The following is a 14,105-nucleotide window of genomic DNA, read 5'->3' on the forward strand; positions in this document are numbered from 1 at the left end:
AGGAATGAGGATTATCTTGGTAAGTCTTGACGAGAACAAAATCCCCTGCCTTCAGAACTTTGAGGCTATGTACCCATATGTGCTGTGAACTAAGTTTCAAACATCTTGGATATCTTTTCTGAATGAATTATAGAATGGTTGAGTCAATCTGACACAAAAACCTGAATTCTGTTGAAATTTTGTCACAGAAACCTTAACAAGATTCTCAGATGGGAAACTCTTATTTTTCTTTTTCCTTTTTTCTTCTTTTATTTTTTCATTTTCAAAAGCAGCAGCAGCAAATCAGGAGCACTCAAGGTATCAGTGATTATACTTTCAGAAATATTCCTCCTCTGTGTATGTTATTCTAACCATGTCTTTTCACAGAGAACAACCACAGTCTAGCCTAGTGGAACTAATTTGTTATATTTTATTATTTTTATATTGACCAGTCAAGCCTATTCAACAGTATGTGATTTTATTTTGCATTTTTACTATCCTTTATTGCACTCAGATACTTTTTCTTATGAGAGAATCCACTTGTTTTTCTATCTTTTAGTTGGCTAATCTATACACCTGCTGGTCTTAATCACCTATGTATTTGTTCCATAGATTAAATTACAGAAAAAAGTAGATTTCTGTGTTGGCAGGATTCTCTTAGGTTCAGAAGAGTTTGACTCTCTGGGGAGTCTCCAGTTGTGCAGTCTTTTTTCACAAGAGAAAGTTGCCACCTCCAAACTGCATTCTAACAATAACAGCTAAACACTGCCAGTCCAGGAAAAAGTGAAGTAGAGTTATGTCATGCTTTGACTCAAAGCAGAAACATACTGCCATGGAGAATGTCAGGTCTGTATTCCTCTCAGGCAGTCACACTCAAGATAACATAGAACTTCCCAGTCTACTTTTGACCTAGCTGTAGTAAAGGTGATAACTGCCTTTTCTTCCTGGTTGTCATAATTCTTTCCACATCCATTTTCTTGTGTGTGAGGGAAGGACTGCCTGCTTGGGCACCATTGATGAGTGCCCTACATTCCATGTGTGTAGAAAAAGCTGAGCCACTCTTCCAACAAAGGGAAGCTCTGGAGAGCCTTGACAACTACAGTATGACATATTCAAATGAGATTTTTGTCACTTAAACCTAGTGATTCTTTCTTCAGTCATAGAATGTCCAGTCATCCTACCAGTGCTAGGAATAGACTAGCCAGTATTTGCAAAACTTTCTTCTTTGATGCTATTCAGAGTACAAAATAATTTTTGGGGCAGCAGTCACACAATTGATCTGCTCAACAGCCAAATCATTCCACTTGAAGTAACATTCATAACTCACCAAATTTTGAAATCATTGGTGATCTAATTTTCTATCCTAGTTTAGTCTTACCTCAATATTATTATAGTACTAACATAAATAGTTCCTAAAACATAAACAGTAAGAAATATGGAACAAAAATAACATTAAAAGCAATGAGCCTTTTTTAAAAATGCCATTACCCTAAAGATACCATTTGCTTCATGTTGCCTATTTTCAGTTTTTCAAAACAGAAAAACATAAGTAGTAATGCTGTGATGCAAAGAATGCAAATTGAGTCCCAGATTTATGAAGGTAAATAAGGTTTTATGAAGAATCTTTATGGCATCGTGGAGTATCTTAAGTGCTCAGGTATTTTCACTCATTCCTGCATGAAAGAATCTGTACTGCCCTATGTTTCTTATTAGCAATATTTTTGAGTTTCAGCATTAAAGTTTAAAAGATTATAAAATATGGTTTCTATTTAATTGGCCAGTATCATTGGTCCACTCTGTAAGTAAAAGAAGGAGGACAAGTCTAGTGCATATACATTTGGAATATCCCTGGGGAGTCAGTTGTGTAGGTGCGGTACTAATGTGTAACATGGCTCTCCAGAGGGCAGACAAAGAGAAAGCTTTTTGCCAGACTGAGGGTTTTGCTGCTGGCTGCTTGGCTGCACAGTGGCATTGTTCGGAGGAAGTGCACCTGCTCTAACATTTCCTTCATCTGGAAGCAGACGGGTTTGTTGAATGCTCTAATTGCTGGTAGGCATGAAAGGATTGCCTAGAAGATTGCTTCCTAGGCTGTCCTTTGATGTTTTGTATGATTTGGAAGCGAAGATTTCTTTTCCTTTATCCATCTTAGTAATAGGTGAGAATAAAAAATCTCCTCTTAGCTTTCATTCCAGAAGGTATCATGGCACATTCAGTCCGATTAGCTGTATCATGGGCCAAAAGACTCCTTTTATCTTTTGAAAAGATTTGTAAAACACAAACATAGTCATCACAGGCCACATTCATAAAGCACTATTAGCTACATGTTCAGTTCATTGCAGGGGTCTCTGGGCAGGAGAAACACTCTACTGTGAACACTAGGTTTGTCAAGTACTATAAATCCATGGCTAGGAATTTTAGATAGAATCATTTTAATACATATTATGAGTCTTGAACCACAGTTAGAAAAGGTTCTTTGTTTAATTCCAGTTATGTTAATTTATAAACATAATAATTCTAATACAAAATACAAGTTTTGCCTTATTTTTCAGCAAAATTTGAATTGCAGAGAACTGCAGTGAGGCTTGATATTTTGAAGGTCCTCCTTTTACAAATAAATACAAGGCATGACTAATGCCTTGTGAAGTCTTGTAATAAATTTAGACTATAACTAAAGCTACAAACAATACAGTGTGATATATATTGTGTTTGCAGAAATATGCAAAATAATAGAGTGACTAAAAACTCTGTAATAGGTTAAATGAAAAGGTTTTATTTAATTCTTTTACTAGGAAATATCTAGCTGAAAGAAATTATGGTGCATTACTTTCACCCGTGTGAACAGTCACTAACACCTTTCTCTTGAGAAATAATGAACAGCAATAGTGAACTATTGCCAACATACTTGGAAGCACCAGAATCCTTAAATATACGTTGCTTGTCCAAGTAGAACAACCTTCCTCAATTGGATTTGGTTTGTTTTCTCTATGATACAGAATTCATATTCAGAGCCATCACTTGCAAAGTTCAGGAGTGCATGAAGTGTGTGCCTTTTGAATCAGACCCTATTTCGCTTTCCAATAAAGAGTTGAGAATTTATGCATAAGAAATCTATGTCTGTTTTATATGAGTCTGAAATACAGTGTCTGAAATTTTTAAAGATAAATTTTGGTTTAGGCTTTATTTAGGAAATTAAATTGTTGTTCTGGAATCTATTGCAAAATTTGGGAGAAAACCTTCAAGTTATCTTCTGAAAATTAGAGATCCATATGCAATTTTTGTGTTATGATTTACTGAATTATGAATTCAATTTCCTTTTTATAAAATTGCATGCTTTTTTTCAGACTGTTTTGGGGTTCAATTTCTTGAATGCTGAAATGTGTCAGTCTTAATCTTTATAGCTGCCTTTTGAGCAAACTGGTTACAGTGTCAGTGGTCAAGGCCATTAGACTTCTATGGAGTTTTGTCATGGTCACTGTAAATTACACCAGCTTCCTAACTTTCTTTTCCAAGAGTGTGTACTTTGTCTTGTGGTGTAAGCAAGGACTATATTTACATGTCTACAACTGTGGCCTCCAATTTTCGTTTTGTTGTGACACAATGAAGTATTTCAAAGAGCATGTCTGGAACTTTATTTACTTGGCCAAGAGGTCAGTCTGTTGCTTTTATCTGTGTAACCAAGTGTTTATCAGGTTTCTGTATGAATTATGCAGTGTGTTAGGGAACATTTTGCACCAGTGTTTTATTTTAGGTGTCTTTATAATGAAGTTTGGATGTGCTAAATTTTCCAAAGGTAGATTAAATCCAGGGAATATTTTTCCCCACAAAATTTTCAAATTTGGCTTGCATGTCTGTGTACATATAGCTCTGTTCATTGTGAGCATGTATCTACCTAAATATAAAATATTAATTCTGATGTTTTAGTTAGCTAGGTAAACATGAGTATCTCAGGTGTTTGGAGGCAGGGTTGCTAATACACATACCCTTAGGATGTAAGCACTTCAAGAAAATAAAATCTAGGTAATTTTATTATTCACGTCTCAATGGATAGGGAGAAGGTTGAGTGTTTGGTTCACCTCCTTATTCACCAAACAACAGAAATGAGTCAGTTCTGAGATTCAGGCTGGGGCAGCCAAGGGAATAAGCAAGTTGTTCTATTCAAAGATGAAAGGGAAAGGACTGCAGATCACAGTCATGGATCCTGGTGTTCTGTTCACTACTAGTCATTCCCCATTGTTCACTCCCTAGTCAATCCTACTTAGTGTTGTAAGTGACTACCACCTAAAACATTCTTAATGATGACCCATGCAATGCAGTACTTAGACATGAAAGTGGCCTTCTCAGCATTCATCTCCAAGTCACTGTCCTAGTGGTTATATGTAAGCCATCTGGAAACAATGGGATGACTCATTCATTTTGATGTGGCTGTGGGTTTTGTGGCCACATACAGGGAGAAACAATGTGTACTTGGTCATATTCCTGCAGGCAGGTTTAGAGACATCACTTTGATAGGGACCAAGTCTTACTCTACTGTTTCCTTAGGTTTATTCTGATTTAGCCTGTTGAAAATAGTCATAGACTAACCACAAGTTTTGTATTGGGTGGACATGCAATTATGTCTGTCTTTTTTCTTCTTGGTGGGTATTGGTGACATCACTTAAATGTGTCACTGTCAGATGCGTGCTATCTGATTTTTGTATGAGGTGTTCAGAGCTGCAGGAGAAATTGCACTCTAAAAAAGGAGAAGGAAATTAAATGTGTGAGATTAGAATGATTTCATTTTGAGAGCTTGGTTTATTCAGACAAAACTCCAGGAAATTCAAAGCTCGCCCTGAGCTGTCATCCATCAATAAACTCTTGTGAAAGAATAATGCTAGTAATCATAAAACCACAGAAGATGTGAGATAGAAGCAGAGTATGAGTCTTAATGATCCAGAACCATAACTGTATTTTAAATGAAAGTGTATTTCATTTCCTGAGGAAAGTATTAAGAGTGAGGAATAGGAGGGGAAAATATTTCGTGGGAAGTTTCGATAGTTGATGGAGTTCAAACCCCTCACAGGTTTGACTGCTCAAAAGCTGAATGGTGTAGTCACGTAATGTGTTCTACAATGTCTCATGTTAATCATGTGTTGATGTTTGTAGAAATATATACAATGACTTTTTAAAAGAGAACTTATAAAAGAACACTTCTTACTTCATTGAAATCAGTGGAATACTTTAGTCATTTTTTGACAGTCATGGGGACTAGAAGCTAACATCCTGATACACTGCAGTGTTACTACATATGTGCATCTGCATAGCGAAATGCAAGTTTAAAAGATGGTTTGCAAATGTATTATGGTTTTGTTAAGAAACAAAGAATGTTTCATCCCTTATGAAAGTCCAAAAGAAATAGATTAAGATCCAATATAATGAATTCAGTCGCTTTGTATTTGAAAGTAAGAAGGATTGTCAATTGAATTGATATTGCCTTGAATTGGATTATATTTTTCTGCTATGTCAATTGATTTATGGTTAGGCAAGCTACAGGGGCTGATGTTATTGAATTCTAAAGGAGCTTAAAAAAACCCTTCAAAACAACAAGATATTTTTGGGAAAGTTTTTACTACCATCAGTAAAACAAATCTTAATAACCTTTTAAGTGTATTATGCAGTATTTCATTTATAATGCTCTTCTGAATATATTTTATGTTAAGCATAGCATTTTTTGGTTCTACAGTTAAAGCATGTGGGTAAGGTTCTCGTTGACAGATCAGTTAAGAAACTTTAGGCTCTGTTAAGAAACTCTTGGTTCCACCTCGAAGTGTCACTTTGTGGAGAAATTGCTACGTTCTTTTGACTAGGGGTGTTGTGGCAGAGACTTGTGTACCAGCATGGTACAGAAAAGTTTAGGATTCAAAGTAGGTTTTAATTTAATGAATGTTACACAATTTTCCATGCAGTTAGTAAATTTGATTGTATCAGTTTAACTCTCTTTATGAGCTGCTCCAAACAGAATAAGAGAGAAGGTAATTACAGTAATGGAGAAAAAGAGGAAATGTAATAAATATTCATAATGTATGTAAGATTTGTTTTTATCATAATCCATTATTTTTATCTAGGTCACCTTCCACACTGTTCTTTTCCTGATAACCTATTTCTTTTCTTTTTTTTGTCTCACTTTCTATGTAGGACTGGCTCATCACGTCCGTAATCTTCTAACAGAAGCTGTGGCTCTGTACTTGGAGGCAGATGATAAAAGGAGCACCAAGACAGCAAATGTGCTGCTTCTGTCCTTGCTTGACATTTTGCAATACATGCTGACATATACAGCAAACATTGTGCGCCAGACTTTGCAGGTATGGGATTTATTTCCTGGGGTCTTTATTGTCTTAAACAGTTTTTTAGATAACTTCCTGTTATCCTTAATAACGAGACTCCCACTATTCTGATTTTATCGAATTTTTAGTGTCGCAGAAACTCAATTTGTCTTCCAAGTTTCTGTTTGAACCACTGCAAGTCATGGCATTGATAGGGCTTCCTGCTCCAGCAAAGACATCTTCCTCCTTAAAAATGGAGCACAAAAAGATACAATTCAAAGAAATTTTACATAGCTCTCTTAGTAACCTATGAAGAAAAAGTATTCATCTTTATTTAGACATGATGTAAAGCTAGCAAATATTGCTTTGTTTTTAATGATCTGCCAGATTTTTAAGTCAGTGAAGTGGAAGTAACTTCTGTATTTACACTGCAAACAACAACACCTACTCTTCATGTTAGGATTTTTTATGTTCTTGGGATTATCCACTGAAGAACAGAAATTTGTTCGGTCAAGTATATCTGAAGGACAGATTGAAACGATTGGAGATAGGTTGTAATATCTATCAAGACATGGCTTCTTTAGTCCACAAAGCCCTTCCTCTGTGGGTTGGTTTGGTTTTGCTTTTGATTCTGTGTTTTTTGGTTTGCAGGGTGTTGTGGTGGGGGGATTGGTTTTTGGAGTTTTTTGGGGGGGTGGTTTTTTAAGTAGGCTTAATGTAAGAAGTTGGTGTTGAAAATTGAGCTTTTCTCTTTTTTCTACATTGATTTACACAAGCAGCTATGTTATAGACCACATTTCACTGAGAGGTTTTTGGTTTGGTTTACATGTGTGGTGGTACAATACCTTGTCTTTTTTGAGTCCTCTGTTATCAGGTTCTGTAATGATATTTTCATCTAAGAATCACTTCATAAATCAAATTTTGTAGGCTAATTGCTTGTTGTCATATTTTTTGGCATCACTCCATGTAATCATGGAGAGCTGAATTCTGTACTTGTGCTCCATACAACAGTGGTGAGGCCAATTATTCTGGAGAACACATGAGGAAAGAGGATCTTGCACATGGATCGGTAATATTAGTCAAATTTAAGGTTTTTATTTAGATTAAAATTAAATCTATTCATTCAAAGCCAAATTTTCTTCTGATTTTACTTGAATACAACAGTTGATTGATGCACTTAAACTCCAGCTCCAGGTTTTTTTTTTTAATCTCTGGTCAAAGTAAACTGCTTTGTGCTCTTAAAGGCTAATGAGTAACAAGAAGCAGGTAGAAAACTGAGTTTTGAAGCATAGCCGTATTCTGTGCCCATATAAAATTCGTTTTACAGTGGTGTTAACTTGCCTTGGCTTACATGTCTTGACAATACTCATCACAAGATCTCTGGGAGTTCTACATCAGTACACATGCCCTATTGAATGGTAGCCATTAGTTACTGACTACATAGTACTCCAATATTAACATGTCACTAAATGCATCACAAATATTATTTTTGGACTGTTTTTATAGAGATCTTTTGAATAAGATGCCATCTATATCAGAACTTGAAAAACAGAATCAAATTTTCTTGTATTATCCATTTTTGTGGCTTGTCTTTTACAGATGGTAGTGCCTCCACTTTGAATCCTTTTTATTTAAGCATTTTATGTGTAAAGTGATAACCTTATCCAGCTGCATAGGCAAAACATGTCTCCACTTTTCCACTGCACTTTAGTATTCCTGCTGGATGGTGCTGATAACTGTATCCAGCTTCATTCAAGAGTTTGCTCTTTGTGGTCCAAGTACATGTATTTTAATGGAAGTAGTGAAAAGTTCCAGATTAATTTGCGTATCTGTTTTGGAGAAGTTTTGTCGTATGTCCCACAGGTGAGCCACATTAGCTGAAAAGAATTTGCAATTTCAATTTGATATGTGGACTCTATTTTGTGACTCTGGCACAGGTTGCCCAGAGAGGCTGTGGGTGCCCCAACCCTGGCAGTGTTCAAAGCCAGGCTGGATAAGGCCATGAGCAACCTGGTCTAGTGGGATTTGTCCCTGCCTGAGGGAAATGTGGGTATGGGTGTGACTAGATGATCTTTAAGGTCCATTCCAACCCCTTAACATTCTATGATTATATGATTCTACAACTTAATGTGGGTTTAACAATGGTATAGTGTTATTTTTATACATATAGTGTTATATATTATACATATATAATTTCTATATACATATATATTTCTATATATTTCTGTATATTATACATATATAATTTCTTTAGTGCTATTGTTCATTCTCTTTCCAAAGACACTAATACATTAAAGTTAAAGAAAGTAGTCAAAGATCCCTCATGGAAGGTGTCTGTCTTCTCATCCATGTACTAATGAGAAAAAGCTGTTGTAAATTTTGCTGAAGTGAAGGTGGCTTACTCCCCTTTCTTCATTAATATAAACATTCCATTTTTTGTCTTCTCTGCACTGTCTCTTTACCCTTCTTGAACTTCAGCATTCTAGGTTGTTGTGGTGAGTCTCAGAGAGGGACATGCCAGTGTAACTTATTACCTAGAGAAATGGCTTCAGTTCTCTTTTATTTAGAAATTATTTCCACAAGAAAGGCATTATCCTTTCAACTCATCAGTATCAACAGTGGAGTTTGAGCAATAGTGGCACCTATTAGTGGAACTTGGTCCTCTGTTCACTTAACCAAATGAAAACCTCCAAGTATTGCACTTGGACAGTGATTTTTAGGATTGAGCTATAAATGAAACACAATACAAAACGATTTTTAAATGTGTTCTTTAGACAAAATGTTTACTTTTTTTCCCTCTAGAAGTCTGACTGTATAGGGTCATGGTCCAAAGCTGGTTCAAGGTAATGAAGTTAAATGAAAAATCTTGCATGCAGACCTTTCTGGTGCCCTGGGGCAGGGATTGGTCATAAATAGCACTGCCTAGGACAGTAGTATGTGTTGATGATGGGGGGATGACAGTGGTCAGAATTACAAGTAAAAACTGATTTATTACTTGAAAACTTTATTATTCCTATTTCAAAAATAATTTAAATTATTGTAATATAATGTGAATATTTCAGGATACAGAGTGAGGCAGACAGGCAAAATTGGACAATATTGCTGAGAATCTTAAATTTTCAGTCACCTTGATTATCTTGGTTTGAGTTGCATGTAAAATTTTTCTGATTAAGGGAAAAAAACAGCTGAACTTCAATGTTAAAATAGACATGTAATGTTGACTGAAATTATAAATATTCAAAACATTTATGACTTCAGATGTATCTTTTGCATGTACATTTTATTGCATTTTGCTGAAGAAATGTCATGCAGGTCAGTGTATTCAGCCTGTAGAGAATGGCATGGCAGCATGGGTCCCTTTGTTTTGTGCTTAGTGTCACAGAAGGAGCATAACTGCTCGTTGGGAGCCCAGGAATACTTAACTAGAAAAGAGTGCACAAGTCTCCTTCAAACATCCCATTCACACTTCAGCCACCTAATGGACCTAATTTGTTCCTCAGAACAATCACCAAGGTTGCTTTTGATTTTTTTATCTCTCTTACTAAGGCACAGAAATCTGGCACAGGAGGGGACACGCAAGCTGCTGAAGACCTTCTGCTTATCAATAAACCCCTGACGGACCTGATTAGCCGGCTTATTCAACTGGTGAGAGTTTGCTTGTTTGTAACCTTATGGAATGTTGCTGAAGTTGGAATTATTCAACTGAGCTCAACATATTAGAGCTCTGTTTACTACTTTTTACTTGTTCATAAGCTTCCACCTAGTACTCTAACACTTTGTAAGACATTATAGGTCACAGTGACTTGCAGGTTACCAGTGATGTCAGAGTAAGGCTGTTTGTCCTGACCATAGAAGTGGGATGAGGGGCAGACTGCAGGTTCCCAGTTAGGATGCAGGATATGTATAGCCAACATTTAGCCCTTCAGAATGGACTAGTCACCACTGCATAGGGAAAGGATGGCATTCAAAATTTGAAACTAGTAGTACTGCTACCTTTAGAAAAGTCACTAAATGCAAATTTAGCTTGCAGTGAGTGATGTATTTTAATATTATTTTCTCAGGTTTGAGCCTTCGGAGTTTTCTCAAGAGTTTTATTTCAACATGATCCTGAGGGATTTATGAGTGGGAGTGGTCCCTGGCAATCTGTAAACATCTTTGAAGTGTGTCTGTTTAAAGGCAGTTCTTTCCAGGGTCTACTAGATGTCACAGCACTGTGTTGAAATTTCCACAGAGTGCTGCATTGTGACCCTAATGTATCCCATCAGCTCAACTTCTGTCATACAGAGATCTATATTTACTCTGTGTGTAATGGTTTGTAGTAGAGGAATGCTTCTTGAGCTGGACAGTGCTTTTAGAGGCTGCATCAGCCTTTTAGTCAACATAAACCATTAAAATGGTATGCGAGAATTTTGCTTTACTGCAGTGTCCTTTCGGGGTTATTTCACTTAGAGGTGTTTCAGATTCACTGTGTTCTCTTCCAGACACATTTTTGTTTTGTTTTGTTTTGTTTTGTTTCATTTAAATAAAGGTTTTTAGGTTTTTTGTGATACTAGTACTGTGATCCTTCTACTATCTTTTGCACTGTCTATCATCTTCTATTTTGAGGAAGTGTGTGATTCCTTTTTTATTAATTGTTGGCATTATACTTGGTGCTAAGTCTTCCTTTGATGGATTTATTTAAACCAGCTATTGACAAAGGCTTTTTTGGAATGTACTCTGAATGACCTAAAACAAAGTTACTGAATTTCAACTATTTAATATTCCATCTTTACAAATTCTTTTAATTTATTTTTTATTGATTTTTTAAAATCGCTATATGTGATAAATAGTACGACATGAAGAGATGCAAATGTTCCTTTAAAGTGAAACTAGTCATAAATTTAAATTCTATTAACTTTTTAAAGAACAGAAAATTAGAGGCCAAGCTTTAACTCAGCCTATACCACCTGGAAGTCTTTTATAAGTTTTTAATTAAAGGATAGGATAATTGTATAGTTAGCATGTGCTGATTAGATTGCGACTTGCCCTTGTATTTCTGAAGCATGGCTGTAAATTACCACTAGGTTTTGCTTTGTTCTGTACTTCTGCAGATTCCAGTTTGTTTAAAATGATTATTCTAAATCTTCTGATTTTAACATGCAGGTAGAGGACAAAGACCACCAGTGCCACTTCTTTAGATAGATAGATAGATAGATAGATATATATTTGTTTGTTTTGTTTTGTTTTATATTTTGTAAAAATTCTGTGAGGGATTTTCTCTTGTTTGGATCTGTGAAAGTTATTCCAGCTAGGTTTCTTAGATTTTATTTTTCAAATATTTTTTCCCATTGCTATATTAAACAACATCTCCTGTTAAGCTTGGAAGAGTTTGAGCAATGGAATAATGATTTTAGCATTTAGGATCCACTTGTTTAAAATGGTTTATGCTCTAATCTCTTTAAATAGAAATAGATTCTTTGTGAAGTGTAGAGCATGTCTCAAGATGTATATTCTCCCTACCCCTCAAAAAGCCTCAGGCCTACCTAAACTGAAATTCTGTGGAGCTGCCGGTGGTTGTTCTCTGTATTCATTGGGCTGTGTGGCTACATAACCCCTTATTGCTATTTTGAGACATTCAGTTCTTTGTGAACTCTATTTTCTGGAGATAATGGAGGTCTTAAATTTTGAAGTAATCATCACTCTAGAATATTGACTTAAAATTATTTTCCCTGCTTTGCTACTTCTGCCTATCTTAGCATATTTATAGTTTCTTATAGTCACTTACATAGTTTCTTAGTCACTTTGAATAATTGTTTTTCCTCACTGAAATGTATATCCCTTAAGTAGATTATTATCCATGTCTCATTTACTTGTCTTTTTATTTTTTTCAAGTTCTACATGGTTTTCTCTCTCAATAATCCCTCAAAAAAATCAATGTGAGTTACACTTGAAAATGTCAAAAGCTTCAAATCAATTTTTCCCTTCTGTAGTTGTGATTTAGTCTGTCACTAAAGGCATAGCAAAGCAAGTTTTGGAAACCTAGATTGCATGTAAATGAAACTTCAGAGATCTAACAATGCAAAAGGAGAAATAATTACAAATTCTGTCATGTAAGAAAAACTGCAAATATGGAGAATTCAATATTTAATCCTGAGATCATTATGAATATAATTGATCAATAAGAGGAAAATAAATTGAGTATTTAGTCTTCTCCTTGGCAGTTTTGTGTGTAAAAGTTAATTACACTTACCTTTGTTGGGTAATGTTTCTTTGCTAACATAAATGTAATTTGAATATTTTTCTGAAACCTGCAGCAGTTGTAGAACATACAAAACACCTTCTAATTTTTGATGTACCCATTATACTGAAAAAAACCCCCACTTTTGAAATCACTTCAGTGTGGATATTAACAAACTTTCAGAAACCATGCCATATATCTATATATCTATATATAAAAAGGAATTTTGTTCTCTGTAGGTCCTAGATTCAATTCCTAGGTGTAGAACTTTCAGTCTTTTCTGGAGCCTATTAGACTGCTGGGAGAGAACTTTTTGTGACTTCTGGTGGTAGGATTCCTCATTATAATATTTCTGGGGAAATTTGCACTTGATTACTGTTACTGTGCTCTGTATGCTACTGTTGAAAGTCCAGTTAATCATGTCCAAACGTGAAGAGGACAAATACGAAGCCTCAGTGCACATGGATGGTCTTTTCTAGGCACCTTCTGTCTCTATATTGCACTGACTCTATGGCTGTGCCCAGACTTTATTTTCAGAGTATGTGAAGTTATTTGCTAATGAATAATGAAAATGACTGCAGGAGAATGATAACTGTGGAATTTTATTTCACATTTCTTTCTCTAGGAATACAGACTGTTCTGTGGTTAGAGTGGAGAGACGTATGTTTATTTCCTGTATTTGAAATGTTACCTGGAAATTTTATTTGAAGAATTCTCCTATACAGAGCTACCCTAGAAACCAAAAAAACCCCCAAGCACCAGAGGAAAGAAGAAAATGTTGTTACATGCACAGAATTTCAAAATGGGGATTTAGTTTCTCAACAATTAGCCTAGATTAAAATGAAGTGAATATATATGTGTATTTATATATATATTTAAAATATTTTCCTTTAGGTAGGAGAATGGCAGTCTTGCCTTAAGTAAAAATCTAATATTTTATTTTTTCATTTTAAACTGTGTGTATTTACTAATAAGAATAGCATAGTAAAGCTTGCAGATTAATAGAGATGTTTTGCTTTTACATTTTGTACAGTGTTTGCAAAATCATCTTCCCCATAGATCCCCATGGTGCTTCCTTTATAGAATGTTCTGTAATCACAGTAGCGATCTAATGAATATCTATCCCTAATCGTAATAAACTCTCCTTGTGTATAACCTCATTAATGCACCAAAATAGTGTCCCCTCTGGGTAATCCAGACAGTTCCATTGTACCTCTAAAATTAGATGCTGTACCAATTCCAACGCTGTGAAAACTGCCACTTCAGCTCAAATGATTACACGTTTCTTGCAGTGGTTTGCAATTCATGAACACACTGCAACTCAGTTTCAAATAGTGGAATTTTTGAGAACGGACTGCAGAAATATGGATGTGCAGCAACAAGAAACTTCCTGCTCTTCACCACATTAAAATACACAGAGCAGGTTCTATCTAGAAAGGAAGAGAAAATAGAATTTTGTGTAATAAGCTTGTTTACAGGAAATTATAACATGGCCATAAAAATTAAGCGAAGAGTAATACACTGCCTTCATTGCACAGAAGTCTTGCCATGAGATATTATTTTAAAATAATAAAAAAAAGTGAAAAATAAGTTTTGAGTTAGAGAATGGC

At 35.3% G+C, this 14,105-nt stretch overlaps 1 protein-coding gene across 1 annotated transcript in view; it reads left to right on the forward strand.

Moving 5' to 3' along the window:
- ULK4 (unc-51 like kinase 4) overlaps positions 1–14,105 on the forward strand; it is a gene marked incomplete at both ends in the record, with an annotated part of 221,246 nt that overhangs the window by 146,402 nt on the left and 60,739 nt on the right. The window contains 2 exons of the mRNA XM_082281603.1: positions 6,151–6,317; positions 9,825–9,923. Of these exons, the coding sequence (XP_082137729.1) occupies positions 6,151–6,317; positions 9,825–9,923 (266 nt within the window). The remainder of the gene's footprint in view (positions 1–6,150; positions 6,318–9,824; positions 9,924–14,105) is intronic.

The sequence above is a fragment of the Coloeus monedula genome (assembly GCF_965178545.1).
Source record: "Coloeus monedula genome assembly, chromosome: 1".
Taxonomy (NCBI): domain Eukaryota; kingdom Metazoa; phylum Chordata; class Aves; order Passeriformes; family Corvidae; genus Coloeus; species Coloeus monedula.